General features: G+C 55.6%; 1 protein-coding gene across 2 annotated transcripts in view; it reads left to right on the top strand.

The window, feature by feature from the left end:
- Nucleotides 1-14,399, top strand: part of PTPN5 (protein tyrosine phosphatase non-receptor type 5) — a gene marked incomplete at its 3' end in the record, with an annotated part of 35,786 nt that extends 21,387 nt beyond the window's left edge. Inside the window, exons 3-14 of one of the 2 annotated variants that reach the window (XM_082628169.1) lie at nucleotides 287-501; nucleotides 1,043-1,150; nucleotides 1,396-1,473; nucleotides 1,978-2,219; nucleotides 3,580-3,769; nucleotides 6,194-6,278; nucleotides 10,312-10,391; nucleotides 10,575-10,712; nucleotides 11,249-11,359; nucleotides 13,505-13,665; nucleotides 13,757-13,870; nucleotides 14,306-14,399. In XM_082628169.1, coding sequence (XP_082484295.1) covers nucleotides 287-501; nucleotides 1,043-1,150; nucleotides 1,396-1,473; nucleotides 1,978-2,219; nucleotides 3,580-3,769; nucleotides 6,194-6,278; nucleotides 10,312-10,391; nucleotides 10,575-10,712; nucleotides 11,249-11,359; nucleotides 13,505-13,665; nucleotides 13,757-13,870; nucleotides 14,306-14,399 — 1,616 coding nt within the window. The remainder of the gene's footprint in view (nucleotides 1-286; nucleotides 502-1,042; nucleotides 1,151-1,395; nucleotides 1,474-1,977; nucleotides 2,220-3,579; nucleotides 3,770-6,193; nucleotides 6,279-10,311; nucleotides 10,392-10,574; nucleotides 10,713-11,248; nucleotides 11,360-13,504; nucleotides 13,666-13,756; nucleotides 13,871-14,305) is intronic. The other variant, XM_082628170.1, reaches the window with a different exon arrangement.
- Between the last annotated feature and the right edge of the window lie 494 nt (nucleotides 14,400-14,893).

The following is a 14,893-nucleotide window of genomic DNA, read 5'->3' as shown; positions in this document are numbered from 1 at the left end:
TTTTCGTTTCCTTAAGGAATGGGAAAAGAATGAAGCTGTGTAAACACCACGATGTTAACTCCCTGAAAAACCTCCTGCCATTTTAACTCTCTTACTGGAGAAATCAAAGAGAAATAATTTGTCCACCCACACTTAGCTCTTTCTGACGAAGGTAGGTGAGTATTGCTTTGCTAATCGAGGGTGACTGCTGGAAGCGGAGCCAGGCTGACTGATCCCGGATTGAGAGGAAGCCACAGCAGCCCCAGAAGGAGCGGTCCACCGGGGTCGGCAGGGCCCGGATCACCAGCCGTGCGTCCGCCTTCCGCAGGTGTCCCCCAGCCGGTAGGGATGCAGGCGCTGGACCAGGCTGAGGGGCCCACGGCCTTGCAGAGAGAGATGCCACTGCCCCCGCCTCCTTCACCGCCCTCAGAGACAGCTCAGAAGCCACCACCTCGAGGCGCCAGGAGCCCCTCCCTCGCTGTCAGGAGCAGCCTGTGCCTGCTGGCTGCCTCCCAGTTCCTGGTAAGGACATCACAGGCCTTGCGGGGCCTGGAGGGAGGGTGGGTTGAGGGACGGCCTCCACTTCCTCCCCGAGATGGCCGCCTGGAGACACAGAAGGATGAGGGGCCTCCGTGGCGTCCCTTGTGACTCCAGGCCTCGGGCTGGTGTGAGGAGAAGGCTGGAGTTCTGAGCCACAGCCTTGATGGATAAGCCCCTCACGCCCTGACCTCAGAAGCAGGAACACAGGCCCACTCCCAACCCCCTGGCCCCACAGAGGTCCTTCTGAGGACTTCCTGTCTCTGGAGGCATCTCTGGGAGACTCTCCTTGTTATGTGTGTACCTGATGGGGTGGGAGGGTCCCCTCTGGAAGGGCTTTCTCTTGGCTCCCTTGAGTCAGCTTTTCTCCAGAGAGAAGTCCCGGGCCCTTGCCCCAGCTGCACAGTCTAGACCTTGGGGGGCCAGGTTGAAGCTGAAGGGGGGCTCTTGAGAGTGGGGAGATGGGGGTATATGGGAACAAGGAACCCAGGCTCCGGACTCAGTGTGCTCCCCCCGGCCGCCCCAGCTCGCCTGCGGGATGCTCTGGCTCAGCGGCTACGGCCCCATCTGGTCGCAAAATGCCACAGACCTCATCTCCTCCGTGCTCACACTCCTGGAGCAGCTGGGACCCTCGGTGAGTAAGCTCCACAGAGCCCCAGGGTAGGAGAGAATGCTTGGGGGGCCTCCAGTCCCACCAACCCCTGCCTGGGGCTTCTTTGAGTTCAGGAGATATTTACTGGCCCCTGAAGTGCTTCTCCCTGTCCCCAACCCAGACCGGGTCCAAAGTTTTCAGAGCCTTGATTTTATCCCTGTTGAAACATGAGAACTCTGCCCACCACCCCCCCAATCACCCTGACCTGTTTGTCTGATGTTTCCCAGGCCTGGCTGGCTGTTGGGACCTGGGACGTCCCTAATCTGCTGGTGGTCTCCCTGTCCGTGGTCCTCGTCACCACCTTGGTAAGGCTCCTCCTGAACCAGCCTCTGTGCTCCCCTCCCGTGACCCTGAGGCCCGATCCCCACCTTCTCCCATTTGACCTACAGACTAGACCTTCTGGGTAGGGCTGAGGATGGGGTACCCGTCTCCTTCCACCAATGCGCCCAGCCTGGGGGGAGAGGTGCCGTCTTTCTCAAATTTGGTTTGCAGCGTTCTTGGCTGGGGAAAGGGGCTGAGGCAAGGGGCTGAGGCAGGAAGAAGACTGGAGTAGGAACCCTACCCCCACCCCACGAAGAAGGCTTCAATCCACAAGAACCTGAGGGTTGGAGATGGAGGGGGCCGGGAGGACATGACGGGGGTGGAGCCTCCCATCTAGGTGAGGGGTGGTGCGATGCAGACAGCTCCCAGGAGAGTAGGGCTGCTCCAGACACATGGAGGGGCAGGGGCCTCAACTCCATGGGCACCCCCTCACCCAGGGGGGCTGCCGGAATGGTCCTCGGTCCATGATGCCATATGCCCCCAACTAGGTGTGGCACCTCCTGAGGACTCCCCCAGAGCCACCCAGCCCGCTGCCCCCCGAGGACAGGCGCCCGTCGGTGAGCCGTCAGCCCTCTTTCACCTACTCTGAGTGGATGGAGGACAAGGTCGAGGATGACTTCCTGGACCTGGACCCTGTCCCTGAGACACCTGTGTTTGACTGCGTGATGGACATCAAGCTGGAGGCCGACCCTGCCTCGCTGACTGTCAAGTCCATGGGTCTGCAGGAGAGGTGGGTGCAGTGGAGAGGTGGGCTCTGTGGGCCCTGGAGCTCTCAGCTCCCGATCGGAAGGGCAGTTGCCTGACTGCCTCCCAGTGCCCAGGGAAGAGCTGAGCTCATAAGCCCACCAGGGGAGACACATCCTCTTCAGGTCTGATTCACATAGATCAGGATGCCCCAAGGTGAATGCTAAGAGATGCTGTTACTACACACAAACACATGGGCATACACAAGTGTACATACGTGCACGCTCACACATACACTTGTGGTTTGGATAGGTTTCTTTACTGCAGGACTTGTCGGGACCTTTAACATGCTTGTAGTCATTGTAGACTGACTAAGGGGAGTGTGTGGCATTCCTCAAAGTCATCTAACCACAGAACCCTACTTTTTTTTTTTTTTTTTTGGTTTGAACTCAATTTTTTTTTAATTTTTTTATTGGAGTATAGTTGCTTTACAATGTTGTGTTAGTTTCTGCTGTACAACGAAGTGAATCAGCTATATGTATACCTATATCCCCTCCCTCTTGGACCTCCCTCCCACCCCCACCCCCATCCCACCCATCTAGGGCCTCACAGAGCACCGAGCTGAGCTCCCTGTGCTGTACAGGTTCCCACTAGCTCTCTTTTATAGTGTCTCATAGTGTTCCACAGAGCACACCTTGGGAGGTGTCAGCACTCTCTTTTGGGGGCCTGGCTGGGTAAGCCAGACCACACCAAGGTTGAGTGGCCCACATGATGTCATGGAAAGAGCACTGTTCGAGGACTCGGAAAACCTAGCTCTTTGTTTCAGCTCTGCCACCCCCTCACTGTGTGCTTGGGCCCTTCTTGTCCCCACTGTGGGACTCAGATTCCCTTCCTGTGTAACGAGGGCTTTCGTGTTCTGTGCCCTGAACACAGTAGGGTTTGTTCCGTCTGCTCATCCTCCCTGCCTCTGTGCTGCCCCTGGGACCCCATCTTTCCCGGGCCTCTCCTGTGTTCTGCGTCCTTGCAGACTGCCGGTCCGGGGCTGGCAATATAGAAGATCAAGCCCTGCTTCTCTGCTCCAGGCAGGCACCCTCTCTGTGAGCTTCCTAGGGCCACAGGGCTGGGAACTACCTCCAGCAGTGGCAGAGGAGAGTGCTCAGGGGCCTTGCGTTGAACCTTGGGAACCGGGCTGAGGCCACACTCAGCTGCTCCACCACAGGCAGCCTAAGCCTCGGGGCTGAGCCTCACCCTCCCTGTGTCAGGGGTGATGGCACACCCACTCCTCTCTCTGGAGCCCACCTGGTTCCCAACCCTATCTCTCCCTCCCTCATCCTCCTGCTCCAAGGCCCCCAGCTGATGGCCGTCCCTGACCCTGATACTCACCCCTCCTTACCCGGTCCTTCCAGGAGGGGCTCCAACGTCTCCCTGACCCTGGACATGTGCACCCCGGGCTGCAATGAGGAGGGGTTCGGCTATCTCATGTCCCCACGCGAGGAGTCGGCCTGCGAGTACCTGCTCAGCGCCTCCCGCGTCCTCCAGGCTGAAGAGCTTCACGAGAAGGCCCTGGACCCTTTCCTGCTTCAGGCAGAATTCTTTGTGAGTCCCCTTGAGGCGGCTACCCTGCAGGGGGCAGCCCGTTCTGCTCAGGTTGATCCCCCCAGCAAGGCTTTGGAGCGGGGTACCCCAAACTCAGCATCTGATAGATGAGCATCATTTCATTCTCACCTCTCCTACTGTCTTGTTTTCTCTCTGGGCCTCAGTTTCTCATCCGGAAAATGGGAGTAAAAATAACAGGGGTGTTGCAAGGATTCAAGAGATGCAGAACGTGTGCAAAGCGCCCATGGGGTGATTGGTGTTTGTGGCGGTCCCAAGTCTTTATCATCCAGGACTGTTCTCTGAAAGCCTGAGAAAGCCTTAGAAAGCTTTCTCTTCTTTTTTTCTTCTTTGGCCACGCCGCGAGGCACCAGGTATCGAACCTGGGCCCCAGCAGTGAAAGCACTGACTCCTAACCACTGGACTGCCAGGGAATTCCTGAAAGCCTTCTCTTCTGACTCTCCCGTTTTCCCACCCTCCCCCTGCCCGACATCACCTAATATTGTTCGTCCTCCTTTGAAATCTCTCCAGTTCTGTGATTCAGGCTTAGGGTGGTCCTGACCACCTCCCCTCTAGACTTATGCAGCAGCCTCCAGCTGCCTCCTGTTGGACTTTGAGGGGCCCATAAAGGACACCCCTGTTTTACCTGCCTGAGCACTCAACCAGTTAAGAGCCAAGACATGGAAAATCACAAAACCACCTTTATTTTTGCTGATAAAGGCTAGGTTTAACATGAGGATTAGGTGTGTAGCAGTAGGGAACTTCCTAATACCAACCACCAGAGTGAACAAACTTTCCACCCACCCGGGCGGTGTTGGCACATCGCCGGCCTCACCTCATAGGGGTGCCCTATAATTCTTTCTTGGCAGGAGGGCCAGGAAAGAAGGAGAAAGGAAGGGGCTGGGGCCCAAAAGCCCGGTTCCTCAATCAAACACACTCGGGTAACTCGCCCACCTCTGTGGGTAGGAACGGGCAAGAGGCCATGAGCATTTGGGGAGAGTCCCTCTTGGGAGAAGCCAGAGGGATGGAGAATCCGTGTGCCTCCCTCACAGCTCCCCTCGCCCCAGGCCACCCTGCTCCCTACCTGGACCGGATGGCTCTCCCCTCTGAGAAGCCCTCCATCACCCTCTGACCCGTTGCTCCAGATTCTCCAGAATGTGGCACAGCCTGCCTTACCTGAGTTCAATGAGCCCCAGACTCCTTTTCCGGACTTATATCCCCATCCCTGCAGGGACTGTCCACTTCAAACTGGGCCCCGCACCACGGCCCCACTCTGGTGCCTTCCCTGTCATCATCCCCAACCCTGGAGGCCCCTAGGAGGCCTTCCTCAACCACTCAGCCTCAGCTGCCATTCCCACGGCCACACCTCCCCTTGAGGGAAGGGTTTGCATCCCCTTGTCATCTCCGGTTCAGTAGATCATTGTCAGTTTTGCTCAGAGAGTAAGAAAGAGGGGGTGCCCACACACCCACTCCATGGGCGCTTCTGTACATGCTTTTTATTCTTTTGATTCTCACAACTACCCTAGAAGGTAAGTATTATGATCCTCATCATACAAAGCACATACTTAGTGTGTCCACAAACAATGAACACTGTAAACCATGTGAAGTCAGGTGCTAAAGCGTGTGGACAGAGGGAAGGGGCGTGAAGAGAAGACAGACACTGGGGAGTCATCCCAGAGAACATAGGTTGGGGGGAAAGAGGTGAACCTTAAAGGCTGGGAAGGATTTGGGGTGATGAAGAGGAGTGGGACCGGTGCTCCCCACAAGCTGGGTGCCGTGAGCTCAGACCTGGAGGCTAGCTGGATACTGACAAATTAGCCACAGGAAGAGATGGGCACAACTGGAGGGTGGGTCTCTTCAGAGCAGCCGGTGGTAAAGAAAGGCCAGATTGGAAAAGACCTCACATTCCAGGCAGAGAAGTTGGAACTCTTGGCATAGAGAGTGATCGGGAGGTGCAAATACAACTCTGGGAGGCCCAGAAGGAGGCTCCTTTCCTGCTGGAGAATCAGGGAAGGCTTCTTGGAGGAGGTGGCTTTATGATGGACAGGAGGACATGAGAAGATGAGGATGGGGTGGATGTTACTACAGAGTGAGCAGCACTATCCAGGGTCCTGAAGTAGAGACACCCAGGGTAGGAACACGGGTCAGTAAAACCACTCAGTGTGGCCACAGCACAGGGTGCAGAAGAAGGCAGTGATTCGCCAGGTCACTTTTTCTTCTGTTCTTCTTTGAGTGTCTACTACGTGCCAGGCTGGCCCCCAATAAACAATGGTGATAATAACATTTATTATGCACTCAGCGTGTGCCAGGTCTGTTCTAGATGCTTTTTATGTGCAACAACTCATTTAATAGTCAGTGTTTGTTGAATGAATGCATGCACTTAAGTCAACCCACCTCTGCTCACACCCCCATGTCCTCCTCCCTCAGGAAATTCCCATGAACTTTGTGGATCCGAAAGAGTATAACATCCCTGGGCTGGTGCGGAAGAACCGGTACAAAACCATCCTTCCCAGTGAGTACTCACTGCCCCAGGGGGTGGGGGCAGGCTCCCCCTCACCTGGGTGCCACTTCACCCTGAGGAAGGCCTTAACCCCAGAGTGGGCCTCCACAGTCACGAGGAGAGGGGACGGAGGGTGCAGGTACCCAGTGAAGGGAAACACCCCCTTTAGAGGGTAGAGGGCTCCTTGTTCCTTCACACAGCACTTTCCAGACCCTTGCCCTGTGGAAGCCCAGAGAGAAAGAGGAACAATAACAGCAGCTCCTAGACAGTTCGTGGTGGCTGAAAAGTCTTATCACATCCTTGGTCTCTTCAGCATGGGCAGATTTTAAAGAGAGGACACTAAGGCTCAGAGAGGGTAAGTGGCTCATCCACTGTCACACAGCTAAGACATACAGAACTGAACTTCAAACGGGCCTGTGACCCCAGAATTGGGCTCTTTTGTCTACCTTGAGTTCAGTTTGGCCAGATTGTGAGTCCTCTAACAGGCAGAGCCACCCCATAAGGGAATGAGCTGCCTGTCCGGTAGTAAGCTCCCCATCAGTCAGGGTATTCAAGCTAGACTGCACGAGCAGTCCCCTGGGAGGTCTGATAGGGATTTTCCCCCTTTGGGGGCAGTTAGACCAGGCGACCTGATATTCCTCTTTTAGCCCTGGAGTGTCATTTTCAGGTAACTTTCATCAAGCCCCTATCTGCCTGTCACCCCTGCCAAGTTCTGGCCCCAGGCCCCAGGGCTAGCTTAGGGGGTGATATATTGAAAGCAAATCCACAAACCTACTCCACTCAGTTTATGGAGTAACGAGGCTTTAAAAAAGCAGTTTTGCCATTAGCATCTCCAACAACATGTAAGATGTCATGACTTATTTTTAACTTTTAAAATATCGACTTGTGGTTGCTATGGTTACACAGTGTCTAGGTAGTTCCGGTTAAACAAAGCACCATTTAAGGCCAGGATGCAATATTCAGGGCTGCTCACCTCTTCCCTCCTCTTGCCACCCTCCACCCACCCAGCCCAACCTGGAGGGAGGGGTTCGGCTACCCCACAATCTAGGGCTTTGCTGGCCACTCAGAATAGCCACTGGGGGAGTATGGGAGCCAGGCCATTACTCCATTTGGTCCCCACTGGATTCCTGAGAAGAATCCAGCCTCCAGCCATGCCCTGAGCCTCCAGGTCCCCTAGCCCAACAGAGAACCTTCTCTGTGGCCAGCAAGAATTGACCCTGTGCCTTCAGAGACCGGGCTGGGGTGGATGGCAAAGCCCCCTCTCAGATCCAGGACACCCAAAGGTTTGCTTTCTCATTCATTCTACACCATGACCAGGGCCTGAGAATTCAGACATGAATGAGACACAGACTCTGTGCACAGGGAGCTCGCAGTCTAGTGAGAGAGACAGATCCATGGACAGTTCCAGTACAGAGTGACCCAGCAAGCAGCATTGAGGACAGGATGCAGGGGAGCTGCACCTATATGAATGAGTGAATGAATATCCCTCAAATCTAGCTCGCCCTCTCCAACTTCACTGCCAAATTACTTTTTTGGGGTGAGGGCTTCCATGTTTCCCAGTGGTTTTGGGGGGTCGGACTTGCATGTTGCACAATTCCAGGGGTGCCATTTACATGGACTGCATTGACATAGTGCCCCCTGGAGTTGTGCAGGGCAGGGCAGCCCTCTGACCCTGACACTTCTTATGTGGATCATTACAGTAATCAAACTGGTCTCCTGAGTCCCACATTCTCTCCTTCTGTCCATCTTCTACCATTGTCACCAAAATGACACAAAACAGAAAACTAATCATGTCACTCTCCTCTTTAAACACTGTCACTGTTACCCCGTAATCCTCGGGTTGAGGTCCAGCCTTATGAGCATGGTTTATTGGACCCTTTGTCAGCTGGTTGCTCTCCAGCCTCATCTCTCCCCAACTCCCACCTGGCCCTGTACACTTGAATTGGACAGAGCAGTGCTCCCTCCTCCGCTTTGGGTCCTTCAAACCCAACCCAGGTGCCCCCTCTTCCGTCTGAGCCAACTCAAGTCCCCTCTGTTCCCTCGTCCCCGGTGCTCACAGGCCGTACACTGCTCGACTGCCTGCCCAGCAGTAGGGGACAGGGACCGGGCCTGGCTGATCTAGGAGCCCCCGTGCTCAGGCACAGTGTCAGGCTCAGAGTCCACGCTCGGTAGGGTCAATAGAACCATCACCATTCTCACGGTGGTTCTTTAATATCAAAGGCCCCGGTGTCTAGTGCCCACTTCTGAGTCCTAATCTGGGCAGGCACCACGAGGACAAGGGAGGTGGCCCACACAGTGCTGCCCCTCCTCTCTCCCGCTCATCACCCAGAGCCTCCTTCCATTTACCCTCGCTCTCCCCCATACCTGACGCCCCTCCACAGGAGCTGCCCTGTCCCCACCTCCCCCCCCATCACCTGCCCAAACCTCAAGCACTGGGGCCAGGGCATGAAAGGGCCAGAGAGGGGAGACTTTGTGGGTGTCATGTCCCATTTCATCTACCGGGTTTGGAATCCTTTTTTTTTTTTTTTTTTTTTTAACGTCTTTATTGGAGTATAATTGCTTTACAATGGTGTGTTAGTTTCTGCTGTATAACAAAGTGAATCAGCTATACGTATACATATGTCCCCATATCCCCTCCCTCTTGCGTCTCCCTCGCACCCTCCCTATCCTACCCCTCTAGGTGGTCACAGAACACCGAGCTGATCTCCCTGTGCTATGCGGCTGCTTCCCACTAGCTAGCTATTTTACATTTGGTAGTGTATATATGTCCATGCCACTCTCTCACTGCGTAGGATCCTTCTTTTGACCTGTTAGCTTATAGTGGAACTTGTAATGATGGCAGTAATATCAGCAGACACGTGCCCTATAGTGTTCACCTTACGCTGGGCCGAGTTACGGGTCTGAGGACTCATTAACATCTACTCTTGAACGTTTACAAGATGAGTGAGGTTGTGATGGAAGGAATGTCCCTAGTTTACAGAGAAGGCACAGGGGGGACTAAGTAAATGGCCTACACTGATGCTGCCAGGACTTGAACCCAGCCTTACTGGTCGGTGGTATAGGCTCCTGACTGCTCCTCACACAGCCTCTGAGGGTCCCATATGGGGCACACTGGCAGGGCCTTTGGTCCAGCCCTCCCTCCACAGAAGAGAACCTGGGGCCCAGAGAAGGGAGAAGACAGCCAGTTGGTGACAAATCCGGAGCAGAGCCCCGGGCCCCGGGCCCCGGGCCCCAGCTTCCTGCCCACCCCACAATCTGCCGGCTCAATCCCAGCTTCTGCAGGCTCGCAGAGCAGACTAGTCAATACAGGGAGGCTCTAGCTGGAACAAAACAAACCCAGGAAGAATAGCAGGACGTTGTGAGAATCTGCTGCTATGGGATTTGACATGTGAATAGATGGGGGTAGGGGGGAACCCTTGTGCACGTGTGTGCCACCTCATCTCAGATGTGGAAGACTTTACTCCTTTCATAGTAATATTCTCCCTCAGCGTCCTACCCAAATCTTAGCTATAAAGTGCTTTACAGTTTAACATTGCACTTTCACATCTGTTTTCTTGTTTATCTTCCCAACAATCCTAGGAAGTAGGCATCTTTACCCCCATATTACAGATCAGAAAACTGAGGCTTAGAAAGGCCATGTGCTTTACAAGCTTACATGACACATTGGGGACAGTGTATACTTGAACTCAGCCCTGCTGTCCAGGATTCATCCTCTAGGGAATTTCTGACTGATTTAGCTTTCTCCTCCCCCGAACACGAAGCACAGTGAGGACAGGGCAGCTTAAGGGACACATGGCAAGGGGCGGCATGGATCCTACAGAGGGAGAGACCTAAGGCCTCTCTCTGTACTGTCCTCTTCAGCCTGGGCCTCACCTGCCTGAGTGGGCCACAGGGATGGGTCAGTGTTTTGCTTCTGGGCAAGGGAAGAAGGAACTTCAAGTTCCAGAAGAAATGTGGGTGCCCTGAAATGGGCCAGACAAAGTGGGCTCTGCACTGGGGAACTACATATGTTAAATCCCAGCCTCACCTGTCTCCCCCACCCCAGACCCTCACAGCAGAGTGTGTCTGACCTCACCAGACCCTGACGATCCTCTGAGTTCCTACATCAACGCCAACTACATCCGGGTATGTAGCCCCATCCCGATGGCCTCTCCCTGAAAAGGAGGCCCGAGTCAATGGGATCCATCCTCTAGGCTTGTCCCTAAGCCCATGTGGCTCCTGCCAGCCCCCGGGAAGAGCCTGAGTGTGGGGACTGGGCCCCAGGAGCCCGGCCTCTGACCCTGATGGCCTGGCCTTGGCTGGCCGCAGGGCTATGGTGGGGAAGAGAAGGTGTATATCGCCACTCAGGGACCCATCGTCAGCACAGTTGGCGACTTCTGGCGCATGGTGTGGCAGGAGCACACGCCCATCATTGTCATGATCACCAACATCGAGGAGATGAACGAGGTAGGCACCCCTGTACCTTACCAGGTGTCTGCTGCTTTGTGCCCTGAGCTAAGCGTCTTGTTTCCATATTCACCTTACAGCAGTTTTGTAAGGTTGGTATGTTCACCTCACTGCCTGCCAAGAGGAGGAAATGTGAGGCTCAGCGAAGTTAAGTTAGTTGCTCAGAGCCACACAGAGAGTCAGAGGCAGAGCCTGGAGCTGGCCTCTCCACCTCCAGGGCTCGGGATCTTAAGCACGATGCTCTCTGCTGCTGCTCAGCCTGCCGGGGCTGATGCTGGCTACTTCTGTACTCATCACGGCCCATTTAACTGAACTCCCACAGAAGTCCTTCAAAAGGGGTTTTACTTCCATGTTCCAGATGAGGAAACTCAGGCTCAGAAAAGGGAAGTAACTTACAGGTTATGAAGCTGAGATTTGAACTCTCTAACTGCAAACCTACTGCTCTGTTACCTCTCTTCCCGCTGGCCTGGGAGGGGTATTGGGGAGAGTATGGCTGGGGTGCTGGGAGTATCACAGCCTGATCTGGGCCCCTGCAGAAGTGCACCGAGTATTGGCCGGAGGAGCAGGTGGTGTACGACGGCGTGGAGATCACTGTGCAGAAAGTCATCCACACTGAGGATTACCGGCTCCGACTCATTGCTCTCAGGGTGAGGCCTGGGGTTGGACTGGGCTGGGCAGATGGGGGACTCCGCAGCCAACAGGGTCCCAGAGGCCATGATAGCTGAAGTTAAGGCGTGTGTCACTCCCAGGATTTACTGATAAGCAGGGATGAGGGAGTGTGTGGTGAATAGATTTGGAGGCCAGAAGAAGGACCAAACCCTCAGCGCGTTTCATACTGTTAGGTTCTCTCCATCCACACTGTCATTCATAACGTCTTCCAGCTCTGCTTCAAATGTACCCAAGGCCAGGACTGTCTGTAAAAGGGGGCTTCAGCAGCTTCCAGCACTGTCCTTTGAGATCCTGCCTAGAAGCGTCCCTTTACCTGAGCTTCCAGCCTGTAGTATGACAATGTCCACCAGAGGGCAGGCACTCCTTGCTGCATTTGGGTTGCACAGGGAGGTTGTGGTTGCACAGAAAAAGGAAAAAAAAAAAAAGAGAGAGAAGAAGACATACAAAATATGAGCAATTACAGAACAGCCCAGAAGAGTGGGGGGAGGTATCCTCCCACCCTGAAGTTGTGCTTCTTCCAGGCTCAGCATAAGAGAGGAGATTGTTCCTTTGGAGTCAGGAGAATTAGTGCATTCTGTTTTTGAGAAATCTTACGACCCATGTTTGGGGAAATTGGTGCCACTGTAATAACCCAAAGTCTGGAATAAGTGAGCTGGATGCCAGTAAGCTGACATCCTATCCAGAAACAGTCTAGGAGGTCCACTGATGCTGGCAGCCACAGGGTCTGGATAGGATGTCAAGGGCCTGAGACTTGTTCCTCTGAGCTGCCCCCTCCCACTGGAGAAGGTGAAAGAGGGGGTGACAAGGAGAACTCAGCCCCTGGAGGACAGTGCCCAACTCAGCATCTCCAAGCTTGCTTGCTTGCGGGTGGAAAGGGCCGGGAGGTAGAGGGCAGAGGCCATGGTAGCTGCCACAGCCAGATAATGCAGGGGTGCAAGGAACCAGCTTCCTTTTCCCCCCCGAAAGATATGCTGGGGGTGTCTCACCTTCTCAGTGCTGCTGGACTGGTTAGGGAAGAATTGGGACAGCTTGGGGCTTGGGGGTATTTACTTCTGTCCATAAACCTTTACAAGCACCTGCTCTGAGCCTGGTTCTGGGTTGGGTACTGGGAACACAGAGCTGTCCAAAGCCTGGACTCTCTCCTCAAGGAGCACCTATAAAATGGTAAGTACTGACATAGAAATAGGTAAGAGCACAGAAGAAGGACCCTTTGTCAGCTAGGGTGCTTAGGGAGGGCTTCCTGGAAGTGGTGGTGCTGAATGGGGTTCTGAAGGATGAGTAAGAGTTGGCTAGGGGGCAAAGAAGTGGAGAGAGCATTCCAGGCAGAGAGAAAGTAAAAGTAAGGGCGTGGAAGATAGAATAGCTCTATGTGTGTATACGTGGAGGAGTTGAGGGAAGCAGAGGTTTGATCTGCAAACCATTTGGAGTGCAAGAGAATCAAGTGCAAGTTCCCAGGAGCAGGAGTTGGGCCTGGAGGGTAGATACTGAACCATGTGTCTTATTTGCCTGGCTGAAGACTGGGGAGTGTGGGTTTGATTCTAAGAGCAATGAGAGGCATCAAAGGGTTCTGAGCAGGAAAGCAGCCTGTGCTGTAGACAGACCGTTTTGACCACTGTGGAGCTGGGGCCGTCAGGGAGGAGGAGGGAGGGTCTCACACAGTCGAGAGATGATAAAGACCAAAGTGGAGGCAGTGGTGGTGGAGAGGATAGCACAGAGTGGGGAACACTTGCTGGGGTTGGAGGTGGGCAGGGAAGTATACTGAGGCAAGAGGAAGGATCCCAGGGCTCTTGCGGGGTGACTGGGCTGTTAAGGGGTGACCAGGAGACAGGAGTGAATTGGAGAAGGGACTCTTCGCCTCTCTTGGATGATCTTGGAGTTGCTGGGGCAGAACCCACGTGCAGACCAGTGTTGACGCTGCTGACCAGCCCCTGCTGCCCACCTGGCTTCCGGTCTGTGTCTGGTGCCGCTGGGTGATGTGGTCTAGCTGTCAGAGGCCCGAGGCCCCACTCCCTGTGGCCTCCCTCCTGTGTGTCTCCTCCTTCCCTCCCATCTCCATCTCTGGGCTGACCTGTGGGCTCAAAGAGTTCACGTGTATCTGGGGTGGGCCTCTGTGTCCTGGACAGAGTGGCACAGAAGAGCGAGGCCTGAAGCATTACTGGTACACATCCTGGCCCGACCAGAAGACCCCAGACCGGGCCCCCCCACTCCTGCACCTGGTGCAGGAGGTGGAGGAGGCAGCCCAGCAGGAGGGGCCCCGCTGTGCCCCCATCGTCGTCCACTGCAGGTGGGTCCTCCCAGACACCCACGAGGGCAGGGCAGCTTCCCCCAGCCCTAGGCTGCCCTGCCCCTCACCCACCCACGCCCTCGGCCCTCAGTGCAGGGATTGGGAGGACGGGCTGCTTCATCGCCACTAGCATCTGCTGCCAGCAGCTGCGGCACGAGGGCGTGGTGGACATCCTGAAGACCACGTGCCAGCTCCGTCAGGACAGGTCAGCCCATGGGCGGGGGGCTGAGCACGTGGGGAGCTAGAGCCCTGGGGGCAGCAGAGAGAGACTGACGTGTGCATAGGGTGAGGGTTAGGGGGACACATCCCGCGGGGACTGACCAGCGGACAGGAAGTAGGGAGGACAGATGGGTAGAGGAACCGGATCCAGACAGTTGGTGGCTGGATTAAGAGGGGAGAGAAACAGAGCTGGTGGACACAGGGCCAGGGGCTGAGTGTGGTGGGACATGTCACCTGTGTCCCTGCTGTCTATGCCAGAGCTGGGAGGGACAGGAAGGGGCAGGGGGAGTGGCTGGCCAGGGTTGGCCTCTCTAAGCTGCACAAAGGCAGAGTCCCTGATGTGCCTCAGATGACTGGCACTCTGTGGGTCTGGGGGCAGGTCCCTCCATGACCCCGTCCCCACTGTGCGTCTGCCGGGCAGGGGCGGCATGATCCAGACGTGTGAGCAGTACCAGTTCGTGCACCACGTCATGAGCCTCTACGAGAAGCAGCTGTCCCGCCAGTCCCCCGAGTGACCACACTCCTCCCCGAGGTCCTCTGGGTACCACCCAGCCTGAGTCTGGGCCCTCATCCCGGCCACACCCAGGGCCCTGCCTCGGGTCCAGCCTGCCCCCTGTCCCTCCCGCTTCCTTCTCCTCAGTCTGCTTCCCAGCCCGGGCCTGGCCCCTGCCCGCCCCCCAACGTAGCTCTTCCTACTGTACATATTGGGGAGTGGGGGAGGGTGGGGGAGGGGTGTGCCAGGCCAGGCCTGGGGCCCCAGGGCCTGACCCACGCTGCGCGACCTGGGGCCTCAGTTTTTAATGATGGTTCCATTGCTACTTGATCCAAAACATTTCCGTGCCGCACTCCACGTGTCCTGCTGCAGCGTGTTCTGTCTGTCCATCCATCTCTGCTGTCTGTACCGGACACTGTGTCTCCTCAGCCTGGGAGAGGGGTAATGAGCTCCAGCCCCCAAGTGGCCCCGGCAGAGGTGCCTGCCCCCGGCCCCCAGCCCCACTTCTCCCAACAG

Source organism: Mesoplodon mirus, assembly GCF_964341445.2.
Source record: "Mesoplodon mirus genome assembly, chromosome: 7".
NCBI lineage: Eukaryota > Metazoa > Chordata > Mammalia > Artiodactyla > Ziphiidae > Mesoplodon > Mesoplodon mirus.
This window is presented reverse-complemented; position numbering and strand designations above follow the sequence as displayed.